Source organism: Heteronotia binoei, chromosome 18 (assembly GCF_032191835.1).
Source record: "Heteronotia binoei isolate CCM8104 ecotype False Entrance Well chromosome 18, APGP_CSIRO_Hbin_v1, whole genome shotgun sequence".
In the NCBI taxonomy this organism is placed as follows: domain Eukaryota; kingdom Metazoa; phylum Chordata; class Lepidosauria; order Squamata; family Gekkonidae; genus Heteronotia; species Heteronotia binoei.
The window spans coordinates 32941584-32967603 of NC_083240.1; the positions used below are offsets into that span (position 1 = coordinate 32941584).

The 26020-nt window shown below is 46.2% G+C and overlaps 1 protein-coding gene across 1 annotated transcript in view; it reads left to right on the plus strand.

Annotated features, from left to right (window-relative positions):
* GALNT17 (polypeptide N-acetylgalactosaminyltransferase 17) overlaps window positions 1-26020 on the plus strand; it is a 340476-nt gene that overhangs the window by 111981 nt on the left and 202475 nt on the right. Inside the window, exon 3 of the mRNA XM_060259462.1 lies at window positions 17351-17517. Within this exon, the coding sequence (XP_060115445.1) occupies window positions 17351-17517 (167 nt within the window). The remainder of the gene's footprint in view (window positions 1-17350; window positions 17518-26020) is intronic.

The following is a 26020-nucleotide window of genomic DNA, read 5'->3' on the forward strand; positions in this document are numbered from 1 at the left end:
AAGCTGCATGCATTTATCATCAGCCTCCTAAGTGATTTAAAGGGCCCCTCCCCCATGGCTCTCTTCCCCTGTGGCCCGTAGCTACGGGGCTGCTAAAGGGGAATCGCTCTTTGAGTGGGTATAGGTCCTGTGCTCACATTCTGCACATAGGTGAGAAATGTGACCAGTGCTTTTATTCCCATTCCTCCTTTATGAACACAATTTTCCCCTGCAGATGCCATTGGAAAAGGCATCTGGTGCCATTCAGTGACGGGAGGAGAACTACACACCAAGTAAGCTATGATGAGAAGAAAAACTTGAGGGAAACCTAGGGTGGGTAGAAGGATAGCCCTCTGGAGTTGATCCTACCACTTCACTTGAGCAAAACTTGGAAGCCTTCATCCAGCCTGAGGTGCCTTCCCCTCCAACTTTAGTGATTCTTTATATAGTAGTGGGGTGCACTGGAAGCCCCCTTAAATTACCCCAAGCATGCCTTATTTGCCTTATTACCAGAAGCATCTTTCAGAGGCATAGCTTTGAAGTGCAAAAGGTAGCATTATGGATTCTCCCTCCCCAAGTGAAAGGAGTCAGGCTGATACGGCATTTGAAGGCCCAATTCGCACATTTCCTTCACATGGACTTTGTACAGATGTATTCTGGAAGTTCTCAGCTAGGAATTCAATTGCCTGGTGTATGCCAACTCAATTTGGATTGGGACTGTGGCATGCTAGGAGAATAGCCTTCAGCCTTGTCACTCCCATATTCAGGGGCCAGCTTTTTGACTCGTCAGGTTTTGAGAATTGTAGAATGCACAGCACAGACTAATACCCCGATTTAAACATCTGACAAAGCTTCATAGTGCAATGGCCAGTTCCAGCCTGTGGCCCCGTTATCAGATTCTGAATTGGCAGGGTTCTTACCATTCTCCAGGCACAAAAAAGAAGGGTGTTTTTTCCCCATTCAGAATTTTCAACTGAGCAGCAAACTTTATGTATCAAAGCACAGAATATGGCGTCTTCTTTTAGGGGTTTTCCAACTTGTCAGCATTTACGGAGAAATGCAGCATTGCACACTTGGAATGTGTGAGTCTTACATGTAATGCGTTATATTTTTTGAATTACAGAAGATTTAGAGGGCACTGAAGGGGAGGGTGCAGTTTGCAATGTCACTTGGTGATGCACAAGGAATTCCACTAATATTTATGGCAAAGACCATAGAGACATGGGCAAATTCCTAGAGTGTAACTATGGGAGCCATTTTCCTCCAGCTGCTCAGTTTCTCAGGGGCATGGGATTGCTTCCAAAGGCTAGGGATTTACCAGCCCACTGGGAATTAAGTTCCAAACTGGCAACTCCAAGCACACATCGAACCCAAATTTCCCCATGGCTGCTACAGGTGCGCTGCATGGACTTTGTAACATGTGGATTCACCTGTAATAAATAGTGGTGCCACTTTGGTCTGTACAAAGTTCTTTCACATGCACTCCACAAATTCCTGTGTACAACAATAATACAAGCTTTGAATCAAAATTTCATTTGTCACAGTACCAAAAAAGAAGAAACCCTTAATGAAACCTTAGCCTTAGCTACTAACTCCTTATAAGTGTTGCAAGCTAACACTCATAATAACCTTTCTTCACCTTCTAGCAAGACCTTGAGTAGCTGTCATCAGAGCTCTATGTCAAATATACAGTTCATCTCGGAGAGAGAAAGAGAGGGACAGACAAGCATAAAGCTGCAACTGACAAATAAATTTCATGTCTAGAATCACTCGGTCTGATATTAGAGCAACACTCAGTTAACAGTAAATGGAATCCTGGTTCTCTGTCTCTCTCTCTCGGCTTGACTTCGCAAACGAAGATTTAAGAAAGGTGCAGTAGTCCACGTCTGCTGCAGGCTCGCTGGTGGCTGACAAGACCAATGCGGGACAGGCAGGTCTGGCCACAGTGGCTGCAGGGAAAAGTCTGATTTGGGGTTGGTGCTGTAGCAGTGCGATTCTTCCTCAATCTCCTTTTGTCCTCAAGACCAGCTATGCGTGCGTTCTGAAAGGACGAGACAGCCTGGTGGATGGTGTGCCTCCATGCTTTGCGATCTGAGGCTAGGTCAGACCACTGGTGATGGTTGATGCAACAGGTACCAAGGGATTTCTTCAAGGAGTCCTTGTACCTCTTCTTTGGTGCCCCTCTGTTTTGATGGCCTGCTTCTCTGTAGGTGCTTACAAAATGTCCTGATTCTAAACGTGGCTTCACAGTGATGGGCACTTGTGTAAGGTAGTTGTTCAGATGAAACAGAGGGCCACACTCTTGTAGAGCCTGCAGACACTTTTGGAACGTTGAGGCTAGGGAGTGGCTGCCACAGAAGGAAGCATAAAATGGCCATCAGGAGGTATTGGGGTCAATCACAAAACCACAAAATGAGGCAACGGAAATCCTTATTTCCTTCTGCTTGGCCTCCCTTGCCTGTCATGATGCTATATTATTTTATCTTAATTTACAATTTCATCTCTGGGCCTACCGCTGTGCTGATATATGGAATGCAGTCAATGGGAACCACTGCCTTTGATATATGTGTTGTCTGTTTTATTGTATTTTATGGTTTTAGCTTGTAGTTTTTAATTGTTTTAACTCCTGTTGTGAACTGCCCTGAGCCTGCTTGTGGGAAAGGGGGGAATACAAATTAGCAACAGTCAATGAATGAATGGTGGGAGGTTGCAAACTAATGTCTTCCTACAGCAGAAGCAATTCCTAGAGTTGCCTGCCCAGGTCCATATACTTGTGGAAGCATTTGGAAACCAAGAACTGACATTATCATATTGTGTGATGCTCTAGGATAGAGGTGTCAAATGTCCAGCCTGTGAGCCAGAACTGACCCACCCAGAGATTTAATCAGGCCTGTGGGGCTCTTTTCTCCCCCCCCCTTCCCCCTCCTGTCCTCATTCTTTCACACTCCCATTATGTCTGTTTTACAGGGATTGGCTCCCTTATTTGGGACCACCCCAGAAAGTCATTGACCATACTTTTGCACCTGTTTTTCTCTTACAGAGGATGCCTTCTTAAGCAGTCAGTATGGTCTAGTGGTCAGAGTGTTGGTTTAGGACCTGGGAGATCCATTTTCACATCCCCACTCTGCCATGAAAGCCTGCTGGGTGACCTTGGGGCCAGACATACATTCTCAGCCTAGCTAGCTCTCAGGGTGTTGTGAGGATAAAAGGGAGGAGAGGAGAATGATATACATCAGGGGTGGCCAACGGTAGCTCTCCAGATGTATTTTGCCTACAACTCCCATCAGCCCCAGCTGGTGGGAGTTGTAGGCAAAAAACATCTGGAGAGCTACCATTGGCCACCCCTGATATACACTGTTTTGGGTCCCCAAATGGGGAGAAATAACAGGATATAAATGTCAGTTTGGTGTAGTGGTTAAGTGCACGGACTCTTATCTGGGAGAACCGGGTTTGACTGTCCACTTCTTCACTTACTGCTGCTGGAATGGCCTTGGGTTACCCATAGCTCTCGTGGGAGTTGTCTTTGAAAGGGCAGCTGCTGGAAGAGCTCTCTCAGCCCCACCTACCTCACAGGGTATTTGTTGTGAGGTGGAAAGGAAGGTAAAGGAGATTGTGACCACTCTGAGACTCTGAGATTCAGAGTATAGAGCGAGACATAAATCTGCAGTCTTCTTCTTCTAAATAAATAGTGCAATTTGTTAGTGCAATTTGCTAGCAGTGTTTATTTTTCAGTGTTCTGCTCTCCTTTTAGAGCAGGGATGGCCAAACTGCAGCTTCCTCCCTCCCTCCCTCCCTCCCTCCCTCCCTCCCTCCCTCCCTTCCTTCCTTCCTTCCTTCCTTCCTTCCTTCCTTCCTTCCTTCCTTCCTTCCTTCCTTCCTTCCTTCCTTCCTTCCTTCCCTCCCTCCCTCCCTCCCTCCCTCCCTGCTTCCCTGCTTCCCTGCTTCCCTGCTTCCTTACTTCCTTACCTTGTGGTTCTCAAGCATCTGACATTTATTCTGTGTGACTCTTACGCTGAGCAAGTTTGGCCACCCTTGTTTTAGAGTCTCTAGAAGTCAAACTGAGGTCGGGGTACGGACACAGTAAGTGACTAAAGGGCACATCCCTCCAAAGGTTGCCAGCTCCAGGTTGGGAAGTACCTGGAGACTTTGGGAGCGGAGCCTGAGGAGGGTGGGGTTCAGGAAAGGGAAGGACTTCAGTGGGGCACAATGCCGTACAGTCCATCTTCCAAGGAGGACATCTTCTCCAGGTGAACTGACCTCTGCTACCTGGACGTCCATTATAATCCCAGGAGATCCCCAGCCACAACATTCATGACCATATGAACACTAAGGTACTGTGTGATGCGCACCTTGCTGTTTCACATCCTTCTTCTGCCAAGGTCTGTTTTGAATGATTGATAACCCACTTGAATGATTGATAACCCATTTTAGGACCATTTTGTTTCATTCTTGGTCTTTAGCTGGAACAGAACGATTCCTGGTTTTACAATCCGTGCAGGAACAAATCCATTGCCAAATAAATGAATGTAGTGTGTGAGCTAGAATATTCAATGACATGTGATCCTAGGGACATTAGACCGAAAGAGTCTCCATCAGTCATCTTTGCTCCAGAAATGTGGATATTACACATATTCCTGTTTTTATCCATGATGTGTTGGAGATGTTACTTAAAGATGCATGTCCCCCATGAGTGTCAAACTTTTCAGCTTCCAAGACAGTGACTTGCTTGAGAGGATATTGGAACATGGCTGGAAAAGAAATGCTTTAACCACCATAAAACAGTGAAAGAAGGCCTGGCACTGTTTAGCTCCCTTTGCCCACACACTCCATTTTTGTATAAAGAAGAAGAATTGCAGATATATACCCCGCCCTTCTCTCTGAATCAGAGTCTCAGAGTGGCTTAAAACCTCCTTTATCTCCTTCCCCACAACAGACACCCTGTGAGGTGGGTGGGGCTAAGAGGGCTCTCACAGCAGCTGCCCTTTCAAGGACAACCTCTGTCAGAGTTATGGCTAACCCAAGGCCATTCCAGCAGCTGCAAGTGGAGGAGTGGAGAATCAAACCCAGTTCTGCCAGATAAGAGTCCACGCACTTAACCATTACACCAAACTGGCTCTCTAGACCTTAGCCCAGCACACACATCTGTGCTTTAAGCATGACAAGGTGAACTCATGCTTAAGAATCACCTTATCATTCCTGTCCGCTCCCATCTGTCATAGTTCGTCAAGGGCCCCACTGCACAAATTTGGAATGTAATAATTTATAAAACAGGGGAAACTTCTCTTATGTATCTGAAAAAGAGCAGGAAGAATCCCTTGAGTGAGAGCCAGTTAGGTGTAGTGGTTGGTTAACAGTGGCAAACTCTAATCTGGAGAACTGGATTTGATTCCTCACTCCTCCACGTAAAGCTATCTGGGTGACCTTGGGCCAGCCAGAGTTCATGCAGAGCTGTTCTCTCAAGAGCAGTTCGCTCAGCACTCTCTCAGCCCCACCTACCTCATAGGATGTCTGTTGTGGGGTAAGGAAGAGAAGGAGATTGGTAAACCACTCTGAGATTCTGAGTGAAGGGCGATGTATAAATCCAATCTCCTCCTCCCCCTCTTCTTCATCATTAATGCTTAAGTGTGCAGACTCTTATCTGGGAGAAGCGGGTTCAATTCCCCACTCCTCCACTTGCAGCTGCTGGAATGGCCTTGGGTCAGCCATCGTTCTCACAGAGCTGTCCTTGAAAGGGCAGCTTCTGTGAGAGCTCTCTCAGCCCCACCCACCTCACAGCGTGTCTGCTGTGGGGGAGGAAGGTAAAGGAGATTGTAAGCCACTCTGAGAATGAGATTCAGAGTGAAGGGCGGGGTATAAATCCAATTTCTTCTTCTTCCTCCTCCTCTTCTACCATTCCTGACAATTATGTCCCAGTTGAATGGGAGCCAAGGAGATCATCAGAAAAATATTTCCCATTGAAACAAAAATATAGAAAAGTAGCATATATAATAACTGTATTACAGACAATTTATATCTAAAATTACTGAAATGGACCACAATGGGGAGAATGTTTTGTACACTGTCTTTTAGACTGAAAGATGTCTTGCTGATTTCCTGGAAATTTAAAAATAAAATAAAATAAAACCCAGCCTAAAACAGTTAACTCAAATACCTTGGCCGCTGATTAAAATAGATGCAAGCCTATGGAGTTTAGCTTTAATGGGTTTCAAATTGCTGCATTAGCAAGGAAAACAGTTAAAACCCCCTCTGGCTTCAAAGCATTCCAGAGTGTGTATTAATTTAAACATAGCTCTGCAAACACACACAGACTAATGCAAATTGCTAGGCAATTTAGAAAGCTCACAGATTCCAGGGAGCGCACCCATTTCTGCTGCATCCTGATTTCTGAGCTGCCGTTTGCTTAAAAGAAAAAGCATTTTTAAAAGCTGAATGCTCTTTTTCCTGCACAAAATAGTTTGACCTTTTTCTTGGGCAAATAAATCAGCTAAGAGGAACATGCTCTTGAACCAGTGCAATTTCAGCCGAACCTCTGGTGATGCTAGTGTCTGAACTGTGTACGGAAGCAATTGTCTCTTCACAAAACTCGTTGATAACTTACGGAACTCATTGCCACAGAACATAGTGATGGCTGTTCAGTGAGATGGATTGAAAAAGGAGCCAGTGTTGGAGCAGGGAAGAACTGGGTCCCAATCCCCCTCTACCATGAAGTTCTCTGGATATGTGTTGGCAAGACACTACTTCTTAGCCTAATCTATATTCACAGAAGACAGGTTCAGCAGTGGCCATTAGCTCTGATGGTTCAATGGAACCTCCATATCCAAAGCCAGTGTATCTCTGAATATCAGCTGCTGAGGGGCAACAATGGATGGGGAGCTTTGGCCTTGGTAGGATTGCCAGATCCAGCAGGGGGATTTTGAGGGCATTCTGGGGGTGGGAAGGGACATCACACGACATCCCCAGTGTGATGAAGTCATCCAGAAGTGATGTCATCACATTGGGGACATCACACGGGAGATGCTGTGGTTTTGGGGCAAACTCTATGGTTAAATTGGGCTTACACCATAGAGTTTACCCAAAAACCAGAGCGTTCCCTGATGCAATGATGCCACTTCTGGGTGATGTTATCACATCGAGGATGTCATATGGTGATGTACCACTTTTAGGGGAGGGGTTTCCCCTTCTGGCCAGCTGGTCCATGATGGGGAGAAGCCCCTTAAACTGGGGTATGCCCTGCTGGAATCTGGGGCTGGCAACTCTAGGCCTTGGGGGCCTACTCCTGATTAGCTATCCAGGCTATCTGATTAGCCACTGTGGGAACCAAGATGCTGGACTAGATGAACCATTTGAAGAAGATATTGGATTTATATCCCACCCTCCACTCCAAATCTCAGTGTCTTAGAGCAGCTCACAATCTTCTTTATCTTCCTTCCCCACAACAGACACCCTGTGAGGTAGGTGGGGCTGAGAGAGCTCTCCCAGAAGCTGCCCTTTCAAGGACAACTCTGCGAGAGCTATGGCTGATCAAAGGCCATTCCAGCAGCTGCAAGTGGAGGAGTGGGGAATCAAACCCAGTTCTCTCAGATAAGAGTCCGCACACTTAACCACTACACCAAACTGGCTCTCTAGCAGTATGCACAGAACCAACTTGTGTGTCTAGAGCTGACTCATAAGGAAATGGTCATTGGCTGTAGAGGCAGAAACATGTAACATTAGAGAAGCATACACAAAAGAAAGGTATACTCTACAAAGAAGAGTATTATTTTTGACAACCAGGAGCCAGCAGAAGATTTCCAATCTGATAACTATTCTGGTGCCTTGCTGTCTGGTTTTGATTTCCATTGAGCAGGGGTGGAAAATGGTAGCTCTCCAGATGTTTTTTGCCTACAACTCCCTTCAGCCCCAGCCTGCATGGCCAATGGCTTGAGCTGATGGGAGTCGTAGGCAAAAAACATCTGGAGAGCTACCGTTGACCACCCCTGCCATAGAGGCATGGGAATGGCAAGGAGGGAGCAGGTTATAATAACAGATATGTCCATCATAAGCAATTGTCCCAATTGGAACTTTTGTGTGTGTCCACTTTCCAGAGAGCCAGTTTGGTGTAGTGGTTAAGTGTGCAGACCCTTAGCAGCTGATATTCAGAGAACCAGGTTTGATTCCCCACTCCTCCACTTGCACCTGCTGGAATGGCCTTGGGTCAGCCATAGCTCTGGTGGAGGTTCTCCTTGAAAGGGCAGCTGCTGTGAGAGTCCTGTCAGCCCCACCCACATCACAGGGTGTCTCTTGTGGGGGAGGAAGATAAAGAAGATTGTGAGCCACTCTGAGACAATGAGATTCAGAGTGGAGGGCGGGATATAAATCCATTATCTTCTTCCACCATTTGCTGACTTTGGGAGAGTTTTCTGGATAATCCTGTTTTGTTCTCTTACATGAATTTTCCTTATGTCATTTCTTTTTGTAATTATTTAGATTTTTTTTTTGCCACTGGTTTTGGTTTTCCACACATTGCTGCAGGTCTTGTAGATCCATTTGTAACATGTCCGCATGTTGTGTGGTTTTTGCACACCATGTGCTGCAGTTGCCTCCCATAGTCCGGTTTATGGTCTCTCAGTATTCAGTCATTCTTGGGTTGCTCAGGCAGCCTATAAATGTCTTTGCCTTTCATCAGGAGAATAACACCATTCCTGCAAGTTCAGCAGAGGTATTGTCTTTGTATAAATTAAATGTCAATATTTGAGAGACAAAAACCCTTCTCTGATGTTACCTCTATGCGCACTGACAGCCTGACAACTGTGTGTACCAGGAACGTACACTGCCCACAGTGCTCCTGATATGTGCGGTGGCCATGTGGCCTAATGTGTTTTTTACATATGCATGCAGTTTTGGAGTGTGCAAAACAGGACCCTGGAGCATTCATTAGCGAAATCACACGTGCTGAGGCCATAAAGGTAAAGGCAGTCCCCTGTGCAATCACCAGTCGTTTCCAACTCTGGGGTGACGTCGCATCACGACGTTTCTATGGCAGACTTTTTATGGGGTGGTTTGCCATTGGCTTCCCAAGTCATCTACACTTTCCCCCCCAGCAAGCTGGGTACTCATTTTACCAACCTTGGAAGGATGGAAGGCTGAGTCAACCTTGAGCCAGCTACCTGAAACCAATCCGCTGCTGGGATCAAACTCAGGTTGTGAGCAGAGAGCTCAGGCTGCAGTGCTGCAGCTTTACCACTCTGCACCACGGGGCTGTTCCAACGTTCCATGCTGAGGCCATACAAATATGCAAAACACATTTCCCGTGTTCGGACAACACAGCAACTGTGTGTATTAGGAGGATCTAGGTATGGTGGAAAGGCTGGCATCTTTCATATCACTTGCTACATGATCCTTGTATCTGGAGGTGCCAGAGATTGAACCTGGGACCTTCTGCAGGTCAAGCCAGTGCTGTACCACCGAGTCACAGCCATGTTTGGACAACAAGAGAAATGGAACACAGGGTGTGGCAAGTGAGCTCCGCAGTTGCCAGATACTTCTACGGCATGGCTGCCAACTTCCAGGTGGTGAAGAGAAAAAGCCACACAGCCTCCGTGTGTGCCTTTCTCTCTTTACCTATTCCAGGGGTCATTTTGTAGAAAAAGAGGTGCCGGAGTTCATTAGCACAGCTTATTTGTTTTTGCCACACACCCCTGACATCACCGCTAGGTATACTAAATTATATCAGCTCCACATCTATCTTAAAATGCTTCTCGAATTATAATTGTCATAATAAAACCCTACTCCCACCATGCTTGGTGTAGTGCTTAAGTGTGCGGACTCTTATCTGGGAGAACCGGGTTTGATTCCCCACTCCTCCACTTGCGCCTGCTGGAATGGCCTTGGGTCAGCCATGGCTCTGGCAGAGGTTGTCCTTGAAAGGGCAGCTGCTGTAAGAGCCCTCTCCATCCCCACCCACCTCACAGGGTGTCTGTTGTGGGGGAGGAAGGTGAAGGAGATTGTGAGCCGCTCTGAGACTCTTCGGGCGGGATATAAATCCAACATCATCTTCATCTTCTTCTTCTTTTAAAATTACTTTCTTCTATGTGGCCACAGTGGCATGATGAAGATTTCCCTCTGTCAGCTTTATATGTTTTAGTTATTTCCCCATTGTTTGTGAGGGGGAAATATTAGAAAGTTTGTCAAAGCTTAGAGTTCAGAAAAATTCTCACCGGGGGGGCAGGGGTTGAACAATGGAGCCCAGAAGCAAGCAAGAAAGAGCACAATAAAAATTGGAGGTTCCAGAGCTCCTCTCCTGTGAGCTCCTGCCCAAAATGAGGCCTGCATGTTTCTCACTTTGTTACCTAACCTCCAGTTGGTGGCTGGAGATTCCTGCTATTGCAGCTGATCTCCAGGCAACAGAGATCAGTTCACCTGGAGAAAAATGGCAGCTTTGGAAAGTGGACTCAGTGGTATCATACCTCATATAGAGGATGGTGCGGAATTGTTTTCTGTGGCCCCAAGTTGGACTAGAACCAATGGGTTGAAATTAAATCAAAAGAGTTTCCGGCTCAACATTAGGAAGAACTTCCTGACTATCAGAGCTGTTCCTCAGTGGAACAGGCTTCCTCAAAAGGTTGCCAAGTCCAATTCAAGAAAAATCTGGGGTCTTTGGGGGTGGAGCCAGGAGACATTGGGGGTGGAGCCAGTAGCAAGGTTGTGACGAGCAGAACTGAACTCCAACGGGAGTTCTGGCCATCACATTGAAAGGGACCGCACGCCGTTTAAATGCCTTTCTTCCTTGGAAATAATGAAGGATAGGGGCACCTTCTTTTGGGGTTCATAGAACTGGACTCCTCAGTCCAATCTTTTTGAAAAATGGAGGGTGTTTTGAGGGAAGGTACTGGATGCGGAAAATATGGTGCCTCTGCCTCAAAAGACAGCCCCCCCCCCCCAGAGCCCCAGATACCCGCAGATCAATTCTCCATTATACCCTTTGGGAATCGTTCTCCATAGGGAATAATGGGCTGTCCAGCAGTTCTTTCCCTTCCCTCCCCCCACTTTCTGATGTCCCTGAAGTGGGGGGAAGGCCTCCAAACTGGGGGATCTCCATGTGGGGATTGGCAAACCTACTTCCTCACGAGATGGTGGGCTCTCCTTCCTTAGAGGTTTCCAAACAGAGGCTAGATGGCCATCTGACAGCAATGAAGATCCTGTGAATTTAGGGGGAGGTTTCCTGCATTGTGCGGAGGGTTGGACTAGATGACCCTGGAGGTCCCTTCCAACTCTGTGACTCTATGTCCCTCCCTTCCCCAAACCCCTCCCTCTTCAGGCTCCATCTCCCCCATCTCCAGGTTTTTCTCCAACCCAGAGCTGGCAGTTGGGTTATTCCGGCTGGCTTCTGATTCTTCCGCTGCCAACCCTATCCAAAGTTCTACCATTAAGTCTTTAAACAGAGAGAGCACACGAAAGCTTACGTTCTGAATAAAACTAAGTTGGTCTTAAAGGTGCAATGGACTCCTATTTTGTTCTATTACTTCAGACCAACATGGCTGCTTACTTGGATCTATTTGTTTGGAGTGCGGGATATTGACTCAGTACCTCATAAATTAGATATAACTGATTTCCCTATTGATAATTCTCTTTGAAACATGGCAGATGTAAAGGAATAAATCAACCACAAAACAAAAAAATATGCATCTAAATCAAAAAACCACACTCTGTTTAGAGAAGGAAAGGGAGTGGGAAGAAGCGTGAATATAGTTTTGAAGTTTCTTCTCTCCGCCCCCGCCCCCCCCCCCCCACACATACACTTTTTCAGTTTTTCTGTAATTGTGCATGGCTCAATTAATTTTCTGGTTGATCTTCTTGTTTGTGTGGAGGAAATTAATCAAGCGTTCTTCAGCTCAACCGCTTTAATCGAGGCAATAACTTACACTCTCAGTATGAATGGGGGGTTTTTAAAAAAAAAAAGAGAGAGAGAGGCTTGTTTTCTAAGGAGAATCGAAAACAGACAGGCAAGTGATCTTTGCAAATTTGGGGGACGAGACACTGGATAAAAGCTGGGTGGGTATTTGATTCTGTTTGGCAAAGCGTTGTCTCACATCACTGAGAGTTGTGTTTAACCCAGAAAGAACAGGAAAAAAGTAGAATTTGGCTGCAGAAGGGTAAAGGGACATGACATCCAGGCAGTCTTTAGCTCAACCTTTTCTGTCTGCAGGAAAAAAGAGCTTTGAGGGAACTGAAAGAAATACGTGTTAAGAATACTCACTTCTCTGAATACCAGGACTACAAGCACTCTGCACTGGGGCTGCCAACCTCCTGGTGGCAGCTGAAGATCCTTTGCTATTACAATTGGTTTCCAAACGACCAGGGCTTTTTTTTGTAGCAGGAACTCCTTTGCATATTAGCCCACACACCCCTGATGTAGCCAATCCTCCAAGAGCTTACAGGGGTCTTATTAAAGGCCTGCTGTAAGCTCCAGGAGGATTGGCTACATCAGGGGTGTGTGGCCTAATATGCAAAGGAGTTCCTGCTACAGAAAAAGCCCTGCAAATGACCAAGAACAGTTCCCCTGGAGCAATTAGTGGCAGGTTATGAGCTTTCATGAGTCACTGCTCACTTCTTCGGATATCTTCTTCTTCAAGTATCTGACGAAATGATCAGTGACTCACGAAAGCTCATCCCTTCCACAGATTTTGTTGTTCTTTAAGGTGTTCCTGGTCTCTTGCTCTTTTCTACTGCTGCAGACAGACTAACACGGCTACCCGTCTTGATCTCCCTGGAGAAAACAGCTCCTTTGGAGGGTGGACTTTGGAGGGTGTGAAGTCAAGGCCTAACCTTGTGTGGATGCTTCACCAAAAGTGCTGCAGTTTGGTAACCAAAGCCGAGGAAAAACGTGCCTGCAGAGGCAGTCGCATCCTGCCCTGGATGGTAGATAGACAAGGGGTGGCAAAACTGTGGCTCGGGAGCCACATGAGGCTCTTTCACACATATTGTGTGGCTCTCAAACCCCCCAGTGCCCCATTGGCCAGTGGCTTGGAGAATGCATTTAAAGTTGCTTTCTTTCCACCTCTCTCTCCACCATCTGGAGAGCCAGTGTGGTGTAATGGTTAAGTGTGTGTACTCTTATCTGGGAGAACCGGGTTTGGTTTCACACTCCTCCACTTGCAGCTGCTGGAATGGCCTTGGGTCAGCCATATCTCTCGTAGGAGTTGTCCTTGAAAGGGCAGCTGCTGTAAGAGCTCTCTCAGCCCCACCTACCTCACAGGGTATCTGCTGTGGGGGGGAAGGTAAAGGAGATTGTGACCGCTCTGAGACTCTGAGATTCAGGTTATAGGGCGGGATATAAATCCAATATCTTCTTCTTCTTTTTCCTTCCTTCCTTCCTTTCTGTCTTGTGCTCTCAATCATCTGGTGTTTATTCTATGTGGCTCTTCCATTAAGTAAGTTTGGCCACCCCTGGTCTAGACTATTTTTTATGTTCTACCATTTTACTGTTTTAATGGTGTAATCTGCTGTATTTTAAATCCAAAACCTATGTTAGTTTTTATGTGTTGTAAGCCGCCCTGAGCCACTTCGGTAGGAAGGGCGGGATATAAATTGAAATAAACTGAAACTGACTAGCCTGATCTGATTAGATCTTGGAAGCTAAGCAGAGCTGGCCCTGGTTAGCACCTGGATGAGAGACCACCAAGGAAGTCCAGGGTGGCTAAGCAGGGGCAGGGAATGGCAAAACCACCTCTGTTCATCTCTTGCCTTGAAAATGACAAGGTTGCTATAAGTCTGCTGTGACTTGATGGCACTTTTCATCACCAGAGACAGCTGCAGATCCCAAACATTGATCAGCATTTGGCCTTGATGGCATTTTTGTAGAAAAAGCCCAGCAGGAACTCATTTGCATATTAGGCCCCACCCCTGACATCGCCATTGTTTCATGCAGTGACTCATTTGCAAATTAGGACACCAAGCCAGCCAGAACTGTGTTCCTGTGCACTTCTGCTAAAAAAAAAAAAGCCCTAGGTCAGGGGTGGCTCTTTTGCACATATTGTGTGCCTCTTGAACCCCCCACCACTCTGTTGGCCATCTTGGAGAAGGCATTTCTCTCTTTAAATCACTTCTCCAAGCCAAGCCAGCTGACTGCTTGGAGAATGCATTTAAAATTAAAGTTGCTTTCTTTCCACCTCTCCTTTCCTCCTCTCTATCCATCTATTTGCCTTCCTTCCTTCCTTCCTTCCTTCCTTCCTTCCTTCCTTCCTTCCTTCCTTCCTTCCTTCCTTCCTTCCTCTGATATTCATATCTTACGGCGCTTAAACATCTGGCGTTTGTTCTATGTGCCTCTTACATTAAGCAAGTTTTGAGGAAAGACCCTAGGCCTTGAGGCACTAATTGGTGAGACCAGGGACTGAATTTAAGGACTTTAAAGGCTGTGCTTGCCACAAATAATGTCCAAACCACAGGTTCTCCCCTGTTCTGCTGTCCAGAAGCCATATCTCTAAGCAGGAGCTCTGAATATTTGCATGGAATCTTTTTTTCATTGCTCTAACGCTTGGCTCAGGGACTTTGCATTGCATGCACTTGCTTGGGCGCAAGGACAGTAAAACATCTTTATGTTAAACCAGCAAGCAGTTAAGAATTCCAGCCCCGTTGCGTGCAAAGTACTCTCACCCTGTGCCGTCTCTATATTTTAATCCTGGAGATCATTGCAAGATGCAAAGGGGAAGCATTAAGGAAATTTATGAACTTACTAAAGTGGAGCTGCCCGTGCACCGGCTTGCCACAAAGTCTGACACGCAGGTGCCTTTTTATCAATTTAACGGTATTTAAAAGAGGGCGAGTTATCCAGGCCGTTTGTCTCAGCAACCGGAGGAACATTTTCGCCTGCTCGTGACAGAGCAGAGTGTCGGGGAAGAAGAACTGGAGGGTTGGTTAGCCCTGAAAGCCCAGCAAGAGACGACACCCACAAAATCCAATTTCTTTGAAAAGAATTTGTTACCTACATAGGGGTGGGGGAGAACTAGGATCGATTGCAAGAGGACATTTCTTTTGGTTGTTATACATTTTTGGCCAACAGTTCCAATAATCAGCAAACAGGAGCCTTGTGAGTGCAAATTAAACTGAAAACCCTAAGAAGGGTTGCCAGGTCTCCCACTATGGTGGGAAGCCTTCGGCTGATACGAATATAAGAGATGCCATGTTGGATGAGGCCAATGGCCTATCCAGTCCAGCACTCTCTGTCATACAGCGGTCAAAACCCAGGTGTCATCAGGAGGTCCACCAGTGGAGACAGAACTCCAGAATCCCTCCCGCTGTTGGCCCTCAAGCACCGAGAATACAGAGCATCACTGCCCCAGACATAAGAGAAGCCATCTTGGATCGGGCCAATGGCCCATCCAGTCCAGCACTCTGTGTCACACAGTAGCCAAAACCTAGAGGCCATCAGGAGGCCTACCAGTGAGGCCAGAACTCCAGAAGCCCTCCCACTGTTGCCGCCCAATGCCATAGAGTCCACCTTCCAAAGCGGATGTCTTCTCCAGGTTAGGGTTGCCAAGTCCGACTCAAGAACGATCTGGGGACTTTGGGGGTGGAGTCAGGAGTAAGGGTGTGGCAAGCGCGATTGAACTCCGAAGGGTTCAAAGGACAGCACTCCTTTTAAATGCTTTTCCTCCATTGGAAATAATGAAGAATAGGGGCACTTTCCTTGGAGGCTCATAGAATTGCACCCCTCGGTCCAATCCTTTGGAAACTTGGAGAGTATTTTGAGGAGAGTCACCAGATGCCAGGCTGACAGTTTGGTGCCTCTGCCTCAAAACACAACTCTCCTAGAGCCCCATATACCCACATATCAATTCTCCATTATACCCTATGGGAATTGTTCTCCAGACGGAATAATGGAGTGCCCAGCAGATATTTTCCCCCCCCCACGCCACTTTCTGATGGCCCTGAAGTGGGGGGAGGGCCTCCAAACCGGGGGATCCCCTGCCCCCATTTGGGGATTGGCAACCCTACTCCAGGTGAACTGATCTCTGTCGCCTGGGGATCAGTTGTAATCACAGGAGATCTCTGCTCAGCACCTGGAGGCTGGCAACCCTATTTGGAAGTGAGGCAGATGTCTGCTGAAGATCTTTTCTGAGGTTTGTAGTTCGTTTAGAGATGATCATGGCAACATCTTTGCCGTTTTCTAGGTGCCAATCACAGTCTGGTGCTTAGGGAGTTTGTTTCAGTTGCTTCCTATGTTTCTTATTCTTTCGGTTTCCTTTTTCTGCTTCTTTTAATGTGCTGCAAAGTGCCTTGGGTGCTCACAGGGGCACAGCAGAAAGGCAGCTTATGTTCTATGCTGTGCCGTTGTTGGAAGTGTATCAGTTCTTTGCAGGGGTGGAATTCTAGCAGGAGCTCCTTTGCATATTAGGCCAAACACCCCTGGTGTAGCTAATCCTCCAAGAGTTTACTGTAGGCCCTGTGCTAAGAGCCCGGTAAGCTCTCGGAGGATTGGCTTCATCAGGGGTGTGTGACCTAATATGCAAAGGAGCTCCTGCTAGAATTCCACCCTGGGACTTTTCTGTAGCAGCCCCAGGGTGGTGATCTCCCTCCCTAAGGAGGTTTCTTACCCTTGAGGCATTAGGTAAAAAAAGATGTCATTTCAGAGTGCTTTTGATTAAAGATGAACTAAAAAACAATGAATCATAAACGGAGCTAAAAGAGGCAGCATTCTCCTTTTTGCAGACTTTCTAAAGGTAAGTTTTCTTCTTTGGGTAATTTCTGGGGCTACCAACCTCCAGGCGGCACCTGGAGATCTCCAGCTACTACAATTGATCTGCAGACGACCAAGATCATTTCCCTTGGGAAGATGGCTGTTTTGGAGAGTTGACTCTGTGGCAAAATGCCCTGCTGAGGTCCCTCCCCTTCCCAAGCCCTGGTCTCCCCAGGCTCCACCCCCCAAATCTCCAGGTATTTCCCAACCCAGAGCTGACAACCCAAGTAATTGCATCTGGTTTTCTTCACATTTTTATTCCTCCTCTGATGGTATGCATTTGTCATCCTGCATCAGACAGTTCGGTAGCTGTTCGATCAAAAAGCAGCGGTGGCCAAACTGTGGTTCAGGAGCCACTTGTGGTTCTTTCACACATATTGTGTGGCTCTCAAAGCCCCCACTGCCCCATCTCCTGGCTTGGAGAATGCATTGCAAGTTAAAGTTGATTTCTTTCCACTGCTCCCTCCCTTCCTCTATTTTCCTTCCTTCCTTCCTTCACTCCCTCCCTCCTGCCCGTCTTGCAGCTCTCAAACATCTTATGTTTATTCTATGTGCTCTTCCATTATGCAAGTTTGGCCACCCCTGGCTTAATGAAATGCAGCTGTAGGAGTTTTAAAGGGGTAACCTTGGTTTCTCTGTATTTGTTTTCTCCAACAGGTGTAAAGAGCTGAAATACCCCAAGGATCTTCCACAGATTTCCATCATTTTTATCTTTGTGAATGAGGCGTTGTCGGTCATCCTGCGTTCGGTGCACAGTGCAGTGAATCATACGCCCGCTCACCTCCTGAAGGAGATCATCCTCGTTGATGACAACAGTGATGAAGGTGAGCAAAGTCAACATTTTGCCTGGGAAAGGACGGATACCAGACAGTGCTGCAGTATCTACTGGTCACGTAGGAGAATGCTGTATGGCTAGTGTTCTTTGTCACCTATCTGCATTATAGTGAGCCACTAGAAATGAGACAGTGCCATGATCCCTGTCATGAGCTGAGGTTAGGTCAGGCGAAGTCCAGGGGCAGTCCAAGGTCTGTAGCTGGGGAGCAAAGAGGGTCCAATACACCAACACCGAATCACAGTCCAGGTATCGCAGGTCAGAGGTCCAGGAGCCGAAGTCAGGGGGTCCAGAAGTCAAAGCCAAAGTCAGGGGGTCCAGAAGCCAAAGTCAGAAGCCGAAGTGGATGCTAGAACATCAGATAAGTGACTAGTTGCTTCCACAAAGCCTTCTCCCAAAGCCCACAGCTATATAGCCCTCTGCTGTCTGTTGCCCATTTGGACTAATTGCTGACTCAGAGGGCGGCCAGGATCCTGCTGAGACTCAAGCATCCTCACTCCTAGAGGAGCCAGGATCCTTTTAGAACTCAGGGCTCAGGGAGAGTCTTGCTCGTGAGCGTGCCACCCTCCTCCGATCCCTGAGGTCCTGATGAAGGCGGTCACGCACACGAGCCACCCGAGAGGGCGAGGCAGGGGGGCTTGGATCTTCCCCAGTGGGAGGCAGGGGCACTGGTGCCGGTGGCAGGGGCACAGTTTCTTCTGCAGGCTCAGCTTCTTCTGCAGGGTCCCCAGCACCCACGACACTCCCCCAACCTGGCACCACTGATGGACTTCCTGGTGCCCAGGGCTTTTTAAATGTATTTATTTATTTTATTTTAGTATATTTCTGATCTGCCCATTCCCCATAGGGCTCAGGGTGGAGTACAACATATGATAAAACAATAAGATACAATAAAAACATTTTATAAACAGACAACTCAACAGCACTCAGATTACCATGTCATCACATATGGCCCAGCCTAGCCATCTCACATCATGGCAGTTTTTATTCCATTTCCTAGCACAAATGACAGTGCTGGCCAGGCTGGAATGCAGTTCTGGCTGGCTTGGCATCGGGGGTGTGGCCTAATATGCAAATGAGTTCCTGCTGGGGGAGATTTCCTGCACAAAAGCCCTGTGTGGAACAATGGTGACATCAGGGTGTGGCCTACTATACAAATGAGTTCCTGCTGGGCTTTTTGTACAAAAAAGTCCTGCTGGTGCCCATTTGCTGCTTGGACAAAGCATCTCTTTCCCAAAGTTGATTCCAATTCTCCTCCGCTGCAACTGAAGATAGCTGCCCTGAGCCTGCTTTCATGGGGAGGGCGGGATATAAATTGAATTAATTAATTAATTAATTAATTAAGGAGGCGATTCCGAAGAACAACCTAGGAGGCATTGCTTTATGGTCTGCAGGGGGCTCCTATTAAGAATCAACAGGGAGGGATGGTGGCTCAGTGGTAGAGCATCTGCTTGGTAGGCAGAAGGTTCCAGGTTCAATCCCCGGCATCTCCAAAAAGGGTCCAGGCAAGAAGGCATGAAAATCCTCATCTTGAGACCCTGGAGAGCCGCTGCCAGTCTGAGAAGACAATACTGACTTTGATGGACCAAGGGTCTGATTCAGTATAAGGCAGCTTCATATATTCATATATAACCGCCATTGTGTGTGGCTTTGCAGCCTTGGATCCATCACGGCAGACTAAATGTTTTGTGCTTTCTCTGTGTGGCCCTCACTTTGTGGTGGCACCCATTTCCTGTCCTCAGAATTCCTAGGTTGGAGATCTCTTAGATAACATCAAGGATGAATAATGAATGAACCCCTTCCCACACCACTTGCAGTTATGTCTGGCCTCTGACTAAGAACTTTCTCTGCAAATAGGATTGCCAGCCTCCAGGTGGAGCCTGGAGATCTCCCGCTTTTACAACTGATCTCCAGCTGGCAGAGATCAACTCCCCTGGAGAAAATGGCTGCTTTGAAGGGTGGAAGTGTACCATGCTGAGGCCTCTCCCCTCCTCAAACCCCGCCCTCTCCCAGATCCACCCCCAAAGTCTCCAGGTATTTTCCAACACAGACCTGGCAACCCTAACTGCAAATGATTTGAAGGGGTTTTTTATAGAGTTCTGAACTGGAACATCACTTACTGAATGTTCTTATTCATTCCATTGATATCTCACCTTTCTTTCATCATGGAACTCATTGTGAAGAGAGTCAGTGGGGTGAAGTAGTTAGAGGGTCTAGTATTTGGGAGACACAGGCTGTGATCCCAGACACTAAATAATGCACTTTCAATCCACTTTCAATGCACTTTACAACCGGATTTGACTGTGTGAACTTGCAAAAAACCTGTTGGAAAGTGCATTGAAAGTGGATTGAAAGTGCATTATTTAGTGTGTGTGTGTGACCGCACCCACAGGCTGGAATCCCCACTCTGCCGTGGATGCTTGCTAGATGACCTTGGAGCAATCTCACTTTTTCAGCCTAACCTAAGTGAAAAATAAATAAACCAGGAAGCAGTAATGAGGTTCCCTGGCAGTCTCCCTTCCTGGCATCAACCCAACCAAGACCTGCATCGCTACTAGCATCGTGCACTTTCCAACTGTATCCTGGGACCAATGTTTTAGCGCCTGCACTTGCAGTACTGTTTCAGATTTCCAGCAGGAAGTTCCCCGGAGAGATTCTCTTGTGTGATGTTTCCAGGATGACAATAAGTTTGCTGAACTGCAAATGGACCGCTGTTCTGTAAATCAGATTGCCATTTGAAGAACCTCAAGGCAATTTCAGGCTAGCAGGAGGGACAGTTACTCACTAAAACTGAGCAAAAGGGTTAAGCAAATTCAGTTCCGTGTATGTGCTGACAGTGGCCGCCTCTCTCCAGCGCTGCCTGGTGTCAAGCATTGATATTTTGAAATAATCAAGCTTTTGTTTTGAATCAAAGACTTGTTTTATTGAAACTCTATGACTTGCTCCAAGGACCAATACCTTGGAAGTAATACAGGTCACACTGTTGCATAGTATCTTAAAGGTTACTTCAAAGGCAGGGTTACAGATAACTTCAAAAGAATAACACAAAGATGCAAATTGCATTGAAGGTTCAAAGGCTACTTACTAAAATCTCTCTGGTGACTAAGGAATGTTAACATCTCCGTTTCCCACACATTCTCTGCTAGCTGATAAGACATGGTTGTGAGAATCTGGGGGAGAGGCATTTTACATTGCTGATACAAGGTTACCCTACACATACTGAAGCAGATAGATTTATTATGCATTCACAGAGAGAGAAATGAGAGGGGGGTGGGAAGAAGAAAGGCAAAATATGGAAGAACCAGTACTTAGAAATAGCATGCTTGACACCTGGTCTGAGGAACTGAGTGCCAACTGCACAGGTGTAAAAGTGGGCCATTCACTTGAAAGGCATTTTTAAAAAATCAATTGCAAACAGAATATATCAAAGTAGGAGTCAAGTTGCACCTTTAAGACCAACAAAGTTTTATTCAGAATGTAAGCTTTCGTGTGCTCTAAGCACACTTCATCAGAAGAGGAAGTGTGCTTAGAGGACACGAAAGCTTACATTCCGAATAAAACTTTGTTGGTCTTAGAGGTGAAACTTGATTCCTACTTTGTTCTACTGCTTCGGATCAACACAGCGGCCCACTAGAATATATCAAAGTTTTAATTAATCTGGTCATAGACTAGCCCAAGTCTTAGCAAAATTCCTGACCACCACAGCGAGTGAGAGAAAACTTAAGATTACCTCCCCTTCCACCCATAATAATTCAAAGGGAAGTGCAAAACAGATTATGAGTTTTCAGAGCAATGGAGCTGGACTTGTAATTAAAATGAGTATCGTCACCAGGGGACAGTTGCATAGCAAGCCCGTTATTTGCAAATGTAGCCCTCATTGCTATCTGGGACTACCTCCAAGTCATTTACAAGACTTTTGAAGGATGTCAATGGCCCTAAAAAGAATGTTGCTGACAACTTGGGATCAGAATGCGTCAAGCCCAGTGAACCAGCAAATTGCAGCCGTGCGCCCGCTTGGACCTATCAGGCTGCACACATGCAAATGGACTTAAAATGCTTCTCCGTTTTAAATTGCAAGGCATAGCAATTTGCTCTTGTGGGGTACTTGGCTCTAGAGAAAATGGCCAGGGTGATTGCAGTAAGGTGGGATTTTTAATGCCTTCTTTGCAAAAATTCTGTCGTCGCTCGTTTTGGTCTAACCAGATTGTAAGTCGGTGTATGTGCAAAACTTGAAACCACTGTGCTTTATGGGGAACTTAAGGCGAGCATAAATTCTTGCCAGAACTGACCCGGAAACCTCACTAGGAAAAGGGAAGAAGAAAGTCAGAGAGATTCAAAAAAAAGGGGCCTATAGAACCAACAGGCAAGGCCAGTGGGTGAGACTGATGGCCAGTCCAGATGGGTTGATTTCTTGACAAAACACCAGGAGGAAAAGAGAAGTGGAGCGATTGTTTCTATGTAGGTCAGCTGTTGGTAAAAGCGCACTTGGAACAGCTACAGAAGGAGATGGAAGATTAATCCTTCCCGTTAACTTCTAGTGCGTAGCACCTTCTCTCGATAACATAGAGCACAAAGTTCCATTTGAGTCAGGCTCCCAGATTTGAATAGCTTTCCCAAACTGGGACAGGATTGCAATATGACCTCCCCATTCAAAATCCATTAGCATCCCTGGTTTTGTTAGATTGCCTACAGCAAGCAATCTCCAAGTGTCACTTGCAATCCTGGCGCGTGCTTGAGTCTCTTGCCGAAGTCGCTCCCATCTTGCTTGGAAAAGTAATGCTTTCGCCATGAATATTACAGACCCTTCTCTTTTTTTTTCCTTTTGGAAAAAGAGCCTTCTGTCGTAGACAGGAAAGCCCTCAAGGATTTGTTTAAAAGGTACTTCAGACACCGACCTCAGCTCATTAAGGCTCAAAGCTGTGTGTACTTTCCCCTCCGTGTAACAATATTAGCTGTGATTGAAGACGCTCATTATTGTCTTTTCCTTGTTCACCGTCAACAACCACAGTGCTTGTTGATCGTTGTCAGGCAAAGGCAGGAGAGAGTGCCAGTGTTTCAAAGACATGTGTAGGTCATGGGCTTCTTGCTTTGTTTGAGCTTCGAAGAGCTTCAGGCAAAACACAGGGAGATAGGGTAACCCTCTTTGTTATGCATGTGTCACGCTCATTCCTAGCTAGGGAAGGTGATGGGGAAGAGAGGGAAACGAGAGGGGTTTACATTAGTAGAAGGGCTCAGGTGAGGGGACCTGAATCCTTCACTTTTTACCTCACACACACACCCCCCCAAAGTGATCCGGCATGGCCTGGTCCCAGTATCAGAGCTTGGTTGGGTGAAAAGTGCTTCCAGAGATAGTGTGTGGGGTTTGTATTTTTAATAATAATATAATAATAATAAGCTTTTATTTATATCCCGCCCTCCCCGCCGAGGCAGGCTCAGGGCAGCTCACAAGACATGGAGTGTACAATTATACAATAAGATACAATTAAAACACATTAGATAAATAAATAAATTAAAATCACTACAATTAAAAGGTGCTACAGTACAGTGTATATATACATATCCAGATGGTTAGATGTCACTTTCAGGATTTTTAATCCCATCCTTCTCCTAAAGAGAACAAGATGGCTTGCATCATTCCTTAGAGCTGCCAATTCCAGGTTCAGAAATACGTGGAGGAAGAGGAGGAAGAAGAAGACTGCAGATTTATACCCGGCCCTTCTCTCTGAATCAGAGACTCAGAGCGGCTTACAATCTCCTTTATTTTCTTCCCCCACAACAGACACCCTGTGAGGTGGGTAGGGCTGAGAGGGCTCTCACAACAGCTGCTCTTTCAAGGACAACTCCTGTGATAGCTATGGCTAACCCAAGGCCATTCCAGCAGCTGCAAGTGGAGGAGTGGGGAATAAAACCCGATTCTCCCAGATAAGAGTCCGCACACTTAACCACTACACCAAACTGGCTCTCCCCCCCAATTCTCCCCCCAGGGCGGCACCTAGGAGAGTGGAGTTTAGAGAGAAAAGGGACCTAAGGTAAGGTATAATGCCATACAGCAGGGGTGGCCAACGGTAGCTCTCCAGATGTTTTTTGCCTACAACTCCCATCAGCCCCAGCCAGCATGGTTGATGGCTGGGGCTGATGGGAGTTGTAGGCAAAAAACATCTGGAGAGCTGCCGTTGGCCACCCCAGCCATACAGTCCATCTTCCAAAGCAGACATTTTTTCCAAGAAAAGTGGAATAGATGTTTAAAATCAGGGGGGGGGGGGGGTTGGACAGGAGCACACAGGAGCACAGCTCTGCCTGGGCTGGCCAGGGCTCCGGCTGGCATGCTGGGGAAGGCACAGGGAAGCATCTTTAAACGCCTCCCTGATGGCCTCAGCCTTCCCCAGTGCGGCCCCTGTGTTGGTGCGCTGGGGAAGGCAAAGGGGAGCTCCTGCTGGCCTTTTCCTACAAAAACAGCCCTGTTTAAAATAAATAAATAATACCGACTAAGCAATCTATGTAGTCTGGAGATGGGCTGTAATTCCAGGAGATCTCATGCTGCCACCTGGAGGTTGTGTAAACCGCAAGGGGAGAACACAGGAAGTTGCAAACCAAGAACAATGTGTTCTTTGAAAATGAATCACAACACTTAAAGAAGACTTTCAACTTCACTGATCTTATTTATGAAATGAAAATTACTTAGAGAACTAAGCCACTCTTTCGACAGAGCACTTAAAGTCATTCACAAAACAAATATGTTTATATAAACAAAACAACAATAAAGAATTCATTGTGAGGTAGAAACGTCCATCACATAAGAGTCCATAAGGATGCACTACTCAAAAGTGGGTTTTTGTGGACACGCAGGCTTCTCCTTGCAAAAATAGATAGGATATTCAATGATGCTATGAATGTTCTGCAGAAAGGATTCGGATATTGAAGAGAAGTACTACTGATAACACGATTCCCAGGTAAAATTTCGTCTTCTGATCAATATACTTTGATAATCTGGAACCAATGCTCAGAGGTAATTTACATGCAGTAAGTCAATTTCTTACAGTGGCATTAGCAGTTCTCCAAAGGAGAATCTCCTCTTTTTATAAAACTGCCCTGCAAAATTGGCTGGGCCTGGTAAGAGAAACGGGCCCAGAGTCACTCAGTACACTTCACAACACAATGAGGCTTTAAATCTGAGTCTCCCCACAGTACTGGTCTTCTTCTTTTTTAAACATAACTTTATTGAAAGTAAAAGAACAATACATTTCCAAATACTGAGTATGATTCAGAAGTACATTCAAATTATGCATTACATTAATGAGAAATGAATACAAAAAGGAAAAAAATATATAAAGTTGGACGATCTGAATAGCTGTAAACAACATTATTTAATTAAATAAAGTACATATAAAAATAGGACAAAATAATTTAAGCCCTCAGTACTGGTCTGATGTTTTAACGTTGACCTTTAGGGGGGCCGAGGGAATGGAGCACAAGAAGTGAAGGCCCAGTTTTTATGGGGGGGGAAACACCCTTATTTATTTTATTTATATTCTGCTCTCCTCTCCCAATAGAGACCCAAGGCAGCTTACATTATTCTCTTCTGCTCCATTTTATCCTCACAACAACCCTGTGAGGTAGGGTTGAGGTAGGCTGAGAGTGTGTAGCGGGCCCAAAGTCACCCAGCTAGCTTCCACATAGGGTTGCCAGGTCCCCTTACCATTACAGTGGGGGAATTGAGGGGAGGATCCAGTGGTGAGTAAGATGTTGCATGTGATGGTCTGGTTTTCGGCAAAACTCTATGGTTTTTGCTTTCAAAACCAGAGTGTCACCACATGATGTGGTGAAGACATCACCTGGTGATGTCCTTGTTTGGGGGTGGAGTTTCCCCCACTGGAATCTGGGGGCTAGCAACCCTACTTCCAAGGCTTTTTTGTAGCAGGAATTCCTTTGCATATTAGGCCACTCCCCCCAATGTAGCCAATCCTCCTGGAGCTTACAGTAAGCCCTGTACTAAGAGCCCTGTAAGCTCTTGGAGGATTGGCTACATCAGGTGTGTGTGGCCTAATATGCAAAGGAGTTTCTGCTACAAAAAAAGCCCTGCCTACTTCTATGGCATGAGTGAGGATTCAAACCTGGGTTTCCCAGATCCTAGTCCAACACTCTAACCACCACACTATGCTGGCTCCTTAGCAGTAGCTACTAAACCTTATCACTAGAAGGAAAACTGTTCCATAATAAACGCTTGTTTAAATAAAGCGTGGGATCAAAGTTGGGATGTTTCAGTGATTTAATTTAAAAAATCAGCACATATATGCAGGAGAAAAATGGTTCTATGGAACGCAGCTAAAATCCTTGTCATACTATCCACATGCCCCTTTCTCTGGGTGTTCTGATCCTTCTCTCCAAACCTACAGGGGTTTATTTTCTCCAGAATTCTTATCTTGCATTTTTGACATCCATGGCAACCAGGAAACCTCAACCAATCTTGGCTTTGGATCTCTGAAGGAAAGTTCTAA